This window comes from Arachis stenosperma, chromosome 5, assembly GCF_014773155.1.
Source record: "Arachis stenosperma cultivar V10309 chromosome 5, arast.V10309.gnm1.PFL2, whole genome shotgun sequence".
NCBI classification, from domain to species: Eukaryota; Viridiplantae; Streptophyta; class Magnoliopsida; order Fabales; family Fabaceae; genus Arachis; species Arachis stenosperma.
In genome coordinates, this window is record NC_080381.1 from 10,365,875 (window position 1) to 10,374,604 (window position 8,730).

The 8,730-nt window shown below is 36.7% G+C and overlaps 1 protein-coding gene across 5 annotated transcripts; it reads right to left on the reverse strand.

The window, feature by feature from the left end:
• Positions 1 to 792: 792 nt before the first annotated feature.
• Positions 793 to 8,138, reverse strand: LOC130979263 (BEL1-like homeodomain protein 4). 5 transcript variants are annotated; one of them, XM_057902670.1, is made up of 5 exons: positions 7,854 to 8,138; positions 6,090 to 7,443; positions 4,847 to 5,232; positions 4,195 to 4,255; positions 793 to 1,750 (listed from the first exon to the last, which is right to left on the reverse strand). In XM_057902670.1, the coding sequence occupies exons 2-5, from the start codon at positions 7,239 to 7,241 to the stop codon at positions 1,247 to 1,249; spliced, it is 2,103 nt and encodes a 700-aa protein (XP_057758653.1). In that variant the 5' UTR covers positions 7,242 to 7,443; positions 7,854 to 8,138; the 3' UTR covers positions 793 to 1,246. The 5 variants fall into 5 exon arrangements, with proteins under 5 accessions (XP_057758653.1, XP_057758652.1, XP_057758651.1 ...); XM_057902669.1 differs by having other exon boundaries at positions 6,090 to 7,440; positions 7,847 to 8,138; XM_057902668.1 differs by having other exon boundaries at positions 7,847 to 8,138.
• Positions 8,139 to 8,730: the final 592 nt, after the last annotated feature.

The window sequence follows — 8,730 nt, forward strand, 5'->3', positions numbered from 1 at the left end:
TTCAAACTTTTTCTTTATAATTTTTTTTTCTTTGTCTTGAAACATTAGAAATTAGAAATTAAATTCCATGCCTGTCAGAATCACCAGTGAAGAAAAATAGTAGTACAATACTATATATACTTTAATACGCATGATTTTCCAACGCAGCATATGCTTAACTATAGTTACAACAGATAATACTTAAATTTATCCTAAATTTTGTAGGTGTTTTAATTTAATATCTAAAGTGTTAATCATTTTTGTTTAGTCTCTAAATTTTATGAATATAATTTAAGTTAATTTTTTGAGATAATTTTAGGAGTACAAATATTGATGTTGATAGTCAAATATCACGTTAGACTCTGTAAAATAATATTATTTTAGTTTTGACATTTAAATATCTCAAAAACAATATCATAAATGATATTATCAGAGATAATAAACATCTCATGTCATAAAATCACTCATCCCAAAAATTTAAGTTGATTTTGGAGTTCATCAAGAATCGAACCCTTAACCTTTCAAATCTAGAATCCTAATACCATGTCATGAACCCACTCATCCCAAAAATGTAACTTGACAGGACAATGTAACACTAATGGTCATATCTCTAATACTTTCTAAACCTCTATTGTACGTATTGTACGTTTAGGTCATTGGCTCCCTATACTTTCTCTTCAGCATAATATCTAATTCTTTATGTTAGTATTTTATTAACGTCTATGTGTTAGAAATTATGTCAAAGATGAATGTAATTCACATTTATAAAATTGTAAAATTAGATAAAAGCAATTGAAATTTATAAGAATTAAATTGAGATTAACATAAAAATTTAAATGCTAAATTGAATATTTTCTCATAGTTACAACAAACTTACAATAAATTAAAAAAATTGCGGTTCTAGTCATGACTCATGAGTAGCAAGATCAAGTCCTACGGAACTATAAGACACCGGAACGAATCTTATTAATTGATAAAGTTGATATATATGGGGAAAAACGATGGATCTACTATACAGTTACACAATGAGGGAGCATATATGGAGCTATCTATTGTATTACCTTAGCTTATTCGAAATGATGCAAATAAAAATAGTGGATTGAATTGGAAGAGAAAAAAAGGATTTCTTTCTTGTATTTCCTGATATAGAATAGAAAATAAAGGATATGATGTTCCTATAATAATAATAATATAAAATATATAACGATTAATGATTAATTAATTATATGGTGAAGCAGAGCAGTAGTATAATAATGAGGATTGATTTCTAAGAGAAAAAGGGGTTTTGTCGGGGGACGTTCCCGGCGTGGCGTAACCCTAGGGTGAGTGACACGTCACCGGCGGTGGTCCCGAACCTAATGAGGGTAGCGGATCCAATGTCAGCAGCGGCAGCAGCAGCAGTAGTAGACGCGGTCCCATATTCAGCACCTGCTACGTAGCTGCCATGTCGACACGTGTCATCGCTTGCCATCGATCTCTGTGACTGTTGTGGGGGCATCATCTCCGACGCCATTCCACCTTGCGCAACCATTCCCTCTTGGTTTTCCGAAAACCCTTCTACTTGTATTTCGCTTTCACCGCCACTCGTTGTGCTTGGATTTTGTGCTTGTTGCTGCCCACCGTTGCTGCTGTTGTTTTGTTCTTCTTCTTCCTCTTCTTCGCCTTCTTCCGCTGCCCCACACTCCTCTGCTTCTTTTTGTTCTTGTTGGTACATCTCTTCCACCATGGGTTTCCACAACCGAACCCTGGCATTTATGAACCAGTTTGATACCTGAAATCACCCACAACACTCTTAAACATATTCTGTGCTCTATCATTTCTCACATTTAAGGCAACCATTTATTTCATTTCATTCCCACTTACCAAACTCTACTAGTACTATCCATATGCTATGTATGTTTTGAGAGTCAATTTTAGGTGCTTTCATTCAACTTATGTCGCATTCTTTAAAGTGAGTTTATTATAAATATTCGTTAATAATTTGTCATTCTATTAGTAAATTCATATAAAATCGTATACTGAAAATTCAATTCACTACATTATGTTCTAAGTATATCTAAATTAAATTACAATAAGGATTAAAAATTTTATTAATAAAGAATTTTAAATTTTAATTTGGCCAATTAATGTATGATTGGTTAACTCTTTCATTTTATTAATTAATGCGTGGTTTTTGGATTCAGTCTTTAATATAATTCATTGTAGTGAAAATTGGGGTTAAGTGATGCCAAATTATTACTCTATTTATGAACACGGATTTGCATTTTTTAAAGTTTGAAATTCATTTTAGAGAATAAAGTGTGATCTTCTACTCTTGAATAGTTTTTTTCATATTTATTTTTAGTCCCACCTATGAAATCAATGGTAAAAGATCACACTTTATTCTCTAAAGTGAAATTCAAACTTTAGAGAATCCAATTCCTATAAACACGCAGATACTCACACTTGAAAAAGAGTTTACTAATTCTTCGTATATGCGTGTACACTAAAATCAGTCATCAAAGTTAGTTATCAGTATAAAATATACGTTAGAATATAAATATATATTGAAAATAAATTAAACCACACAATTTTAATAGCTAATTTTAGTGTACAAATAACATTTTTGAGAAATAAAACGTGCAGAACAGACGAGAAGCTAAGGACTAGATGATCAACATTAACTGGATGGTGATGCTTTGAAACTACACATGTACTAGCTAGATCATCAGCAGACCGAAATGATAAAACATATAGTACTGTATGCAGTGAGAATGAACATCAAGAGTTTGAATTCTTTCAATCTGAATCGCTATTACGTGTTTATTAGGCACCGAGGTATCTTCTCTGTGGTGTGACACAAGGGACAGTAGTGATAATAATGTGATTATATACTCCAAAACATGCAACTATTCATCAGCAGTTTCTTCTGATAAATAGAAGCGACATAGCCTTGTATCTATGACCTTATGAGCTTAGTCATCACCAGTATATTACTACTGACAACTATTTATATAATATGCTTCTAGTGTAAAATATTAATAGCCTTTATTTCTTTCTTTTTATATAATTAATTATTCTCCATGACTTAAACTATATTTATTAATACAGAAAAGATTTGCTAGGGTGATACAGACAGATCGAAGTAATTGATTAATTTATAATTTCATATTAATTATTAAGTGTAGTTATTATATTTTTATTGATAGAGTAAAAGATCTTCTGGGCTAATAAGGGGGGCAAAGTTCTGTGTTGTTATGCGGCTGACAGTTACATGCACACAAAAAGAAGACACTAGTGATAAAATAGAACGTGCATAATATATATAGAACGGGGTATGTATGCTATATTTGTGTGTAATATTCTAAACCACGTGATTATATGATTAGCAAAATTAGCAAAAAAAGTGAAACTAATAACTTAACGAGCTAGTGGACGAAGTTGCATGAATATGGCATTAGCACAGAGGATAGAAGGCATAAACTTTAAGATAGATCTTCAAAGCACACATTTATTTCTCACATTTATGGTTCCTATTGTGTAGTTGGGTGAGAGAGAAAGAGAAAAGAACGCGAACTGGACATCCATAAAGAGAAATTTTTATACGGTGGTAGAGTATATTAAGTAATTATTTATATAAATAATTTAAAATTTGTATAAATTTAAAATAAATGATTTTGGATGCATGTTGTAACGCGCTTTAAATATATACAAAAATTTATAGCTCCAACAGGGAAACTTTGATGTCTCAACAGCAATATATATTTATTATTGCCTCTGTACTACTTGTGGCGTTTAAATTTTAGAATTTTTGTCACTAGGAAGAGAGATTCCAAAAGTAAATTGAAATATATTTTGAGGGGAAAATTGAAAGGAAAAAGAAAAGAGAAAGCTAGTTAAAAGAAGAAGCAATTATGACCCACATTACCTCATAGAGAAAGACAGAACAAAACCCAAAATGATGTAAGTTGCATCTGAACTTACTACTGGTCCCAAAAATTTTTCATTGTTACTTAGTCACGTCAAGGTGGGCCGTGCGTGTAATTAATCAAATCACAGAGAAGCCTAGTAGCTAACATAAATATATTTGTCCCTCTATACTGATTATTTATTTTATAAGTGGTAATGATTAGTGATGCAAGATATATATATAAGAGAAGATAATTAATTGTTAATATGAATGAATGAAAGCAAAGCAATAAATGAAAGTTAATAAGGGTGGGGAGAGGGGGGAACCTGATTTCTGGAGAGGCCAGTCTGCCTCGCCAAGAGATGCTTATCTGCATCGCTTGGATACCTGAGAAAGAGACCAGAAAATGACATCAGAGTCCTTGCCATAACCGTATAAAGAGACACCAAGCTTTCTGTACCCCAGCCCCAAACTTTGAACCTTTCTTTCCTTCAATTCATTCATTCATGGATGGCTGGCTGGCTGGCTGGCTGGCCTGGGCTGGGGTGGGGTGGGCGTGAGAATCTAAGAGCAACAAAGAAAGATCTATGTCCTAGCTGCTATTACTACTGCCACCATCAGTTACCACAAGTAAAGCGGATCACTGCACACACTGACCACTCTCTCTACTTTATCATCATTTCATTTTCATCTAATTACCTTTGTTTTATTTTACTTATTTGCATTAACTACTCAAAGATGCCCCATGCATGAGAAGACTTAGCTTCTTTACACCTTTTCATTTGCTGCCGAGACAACATTCAAGGACACTGCAATTTTACTGTGCTATACATACGCCTTTTGATTAGATTCTCCCTCTCCATCAAAGCATCTTCCTATTCTATCTATCTATACTCTTTTTTAATTAACAAAATAAGATAAGAAATGTGATTGTATGTATAATTATGACTAAACTGAAGAGGTTAAAGGAGGACGTACGGGTGGAGAAAATGCTCAAAAAGCCAAGCTCTCAAAATGTTGACAGAACGTTCAGGCAAGCCTCTCTGAGGTCTCCAAGCTTCTTGTTCCATCATACCCATCTGCTGGAACGCCCTCTGCTGCCGTAGGCTCTGCTCCAACATCTTCAACCGCGGCGTCTCCCCCTTCGTCAGCCCTGACCCCCCCGCCCCCTCCTTCTCCCCCAGCACCTCGCACGAATGCTTCAGCTGCGTCGTTATTGCGTCCTTCAGGCACCGGAAATGCCTCGACATCGCCTTCTGCGCCAGCGCCGTGTACGGCACCGCCGCCCCGTACCCCATCACCACGTCAAATGAGTTCACCACCATCTGCATTTGCTCGCAGTAGTGGTTGTATCTTCGGTCCACCTGATCCACAATAAATTATTCATTATTACTTCTTAATGCATGAATGCCTATTCTCTTTAATTAACCTCTTCATCAACCAACTGCATTAGCATTCATTTAATATGGATATATGGTAGTTAGTTAGTTTATGAATTTAAACACATATGCCTAATCATTAGTAGTTAATGATTTTAAATGGATAGAGTAGGCAGAAAATCATGTTCTGATTTAAGCATTTAATTTGAATTTGGTGAGCTGTTATATCCCAATGTACTGAATAGGGAAATTAATTTTAAAAAAGGAGGATGCATCGAAATATTTGACAGTGAGAATAATTAAGGTGGGTTTGGGGGTGCAATATTGGAAGTGTAAGCAAGGTGGGTGGTACGTAAGAGATAGTGAGTGGGTTTGTTGCTTGTCCGTCAGATCATCAGAAGAAGAAGGAACGTCGCATCTTGATGGACGTATTCTCCTAATGGATAGTCTCCTCATGGTTTTCACCAAACTAAGAAAAACCCAAAATACTATAAGATCCCCCTCCCACCAATCAAATCACACAATTATTTATTGTAATAAAATAAAGAAGAAAAAATTGGCCTTTTTATTAAAATAAGGAACAACAACTGAAGCACAACAGATCCGATCCTATGTAAATGTAAATGCAGCCCTACTATTATACCAGCCGGCTTTTTCCCTCTTTTTCTTTTCTTCAAATTAATTAATTATATGCGTGCGGGCGGAGAGGTGGTGACGAGAAAGGTTAATAATGCACCCTTTAATAATAATTAATTAATGGAGCAAATAAATAAGAAGGAAAAGATATTGACTCTTGATGGATGAGAGAGGGCGAAAGAGAGAGAGAGAGAGAGATTACATGCCTCATCAAGCATTGATAGAAGTTTGACCTTCCTTCTCTGATGCTCAATCCTGTCGGAAGCTGACAAAGGAGGCGGAGGTGGAGCTGCAGCAGGAGGAGGATCTTTGGAAGATGAAGGAGAGGCGGTGGAATTAGGGTTTGAATTCTGCCTACTGAACTTGTTTTTCTTCAAGTGGCCCCTTCCAACACTGCAAAACTCCTCAAGCAACTCTTGTGCGGCTTTCACATACTTTGAATTCCTAAGAACGTGGACTACCCCTAAGGACGAAGAAGATGAAGCAGAAGGAAACCCAGCAAGGTGCCCCTGTCCTACCATGCCACCTTGCAAATGGTTCTTGTACGGAAAATGACCCGAATTAGAAGCCGCCGCCGCCCCTCCCCCTTGATTGTAAAACAGAAAACCGCCTTCTCCCATCCTCAGTTCCTCCGCTTTCGCAGCTTCCAAGTGCTGAAGCGAAGACGAAAGCGACAGCGAAAGGCCTTGCCCTTCCACCACGTTAATCTCGTGATGGCCAGGAGGGTTGTTAGCTGCTCCTTCATGGCCGGCGCCGCTGTCGGGAACCCATGTGAATTGCCCGAAAGACCCTCCTGCGGAGCCAGCAGGAGGGAACCCTTGCAAGGAGTTGGAGGAATGGTTGGGAAGAAGCATGTGGAGAGTGGAAGAGGTTGCCGATGGAGGAGGCGAAGGAGATCTCCTTTGAGCTGGGTTCATCAGGAAAAGGTGCATGGCTGCTGCTGAATCCGCATTCATGCTTGAAATCTGCTGCTTGGAGTCTCCTCCAAACCCCGTCGTGGTGGTGGCTATCATGCCTTGCCTGCTTCCGTACCAGTTCTCTGGTGGTTGTGGCCTCGACGAAGAAGGGGAGCGGAAGTGGTGGTGCTGCTGTTCCAGGAGCTCGGTGGCAGGGAAATTGAACATCTCCGAAAGCATGCCTGCGGTTTCATACACATGGGGAAGGCCTCCTCCTCCAGCTCCTCCTGCTTGTTCTTCTTCCTCGTCTATCCCTACTAATGGTGGTGGCGGTGCATCGAAGCCTTTGTTGTTGTCCCTTCGGATCTGTGCTTGTTGGTGTGTTACCGTCGATCTCTCGAAGCCATTCGTGAAGCTGAAGATTCCTGCTGCTTGTTGCTGGTAATCTTGCTGATGGGACATAGAATTATTCTTATTATTATTGGAGTAAGAAAAGGAGGAAAATGAATGGTGCTGCTACTGCTCTTGTGTTGTTCTTGATGAGTGATGGAAGAGAATGGGTCTTGGATGCAGTGGCTGTGTGCTTGCTATTCCCATATTAACATCATCATCATCATCATCATCTTCTTCACCCTCTCCTCCCTCCTCACCTTTGTTGCCACTACTGTCCAATAATTGAATTCTCGGTATCAGTGATAATAAGAACAACAACATCAGCACTCCACAGCAACAACAATAAATAATAATAAGCAAATCCAAACAAACACTAATTCAAACTCAATTATGTACATACATACCTTGCAGAAATTAAAGAGAAAAAAGAGACTAGTGGATGTGTATATATATTATATAGAGTAGTGATGATCCATAAAGATAGATATAAAAGAGAGAGAGAGAGAGAGAAAAGAAAGAAAGAGAATAAATAATAATCAGGGTCTAGCTATGTATATCTAGGCCCCCTTTTTCTCTTGAATTTTCATCTAAGTGTTAATTTCTCCTTATGAGACCGCTCTATCTATCTATCTATCTATCTATCTCATCATCATGTCTGTAGTAATAATATATACCTCTCACCCTCTCTCTCTCTCTTAGAGTTGCAGTGGTGATGTAAAGCTCTCCGACATCGTTTTCTCTTCTGTGGTTTCGAAAGCTTCCACACAGTATTAGTTCCTTCCCTTTCTCTCTCCCACACTCACTACTCACTCTCTCTTTCTCTTTCTCTCTCTCTCTCCTTTTCTTTTCGCTTTGTTGCTCTTGGCGGTAAGTGTTTTTTTTTTTTTTTTTGCAATCAGCTTCTGGAAAAAGAAAGCGCAAGTTACACTCTAATATAAAAATCAACAAAATGGAGGCTTAGTTAATTAAAGGGGGGACTCTCATATAATACTCCACACTTGAAAGGGAAGCGGTCCTTGTTTCTTCCTCTTCTTCCCTCTTCACTCTCTCCCTTTAATTTACTCTTTTTCTTTTTTTTTCCCACCAATAATGTCCTTTTATATATACTTTTTTATCTTTACATTCTTAATTTCAGACGAATTTTTCAATTAATATATTTATGGCTATAAATTGAACGCAAAAGAAATACCATGATGACTTTTTATTCGGTGGAAATGACGACGATAACCTTATTCTGTCTTACATAATACTAAGAAATATTACTCAACATAATAATGGTTGGAATTACAGGTCAAAGAAGGTACCTATACTGGCGTTTTCTGCTAAAATGATGATTTCTATGAGATTAATAAAATGCCAATTCTTCTCTTCTTTTCTTTTCGCTTTTAGAAAATTAAATTAAAATTCATTAATTAATAGTATGTAATACTCATTTCTTGTAAACAAAAAGCTTATGATTACCAATAATGTTGTACATAGAAAAACAAAACAAAATTAGTCTATGCGCTAATTATGAAAATGAAAATAATTTGAACTTCTCTCCTATATTCGTGATTAA

Bases quoted from the DNA above. Each gene is read 5' to 3' on its own strand.
- LOC130979263 (XM_057902670.1), bottom strand. From the start codon at position 7,241: ATGTCCCATCAGCAAGATTACCAGCAACAAGCAGCAGGAATCTTCAGC. The intron at 5,233-6,089 runs GCATGTAATCTC...ATTGTGGATCAG, and splicing joins TTCTATCAATGCTTGATGAG to GTGGACCGAAGATACAACCA. The intron at 4,256-4,846 runs GTACGTCCTCCT...TCTCTTTCTCAG, and splicing joins TTTGAGCATTTTCTCCACCC to GTATCCAAGCGATGCAGATA.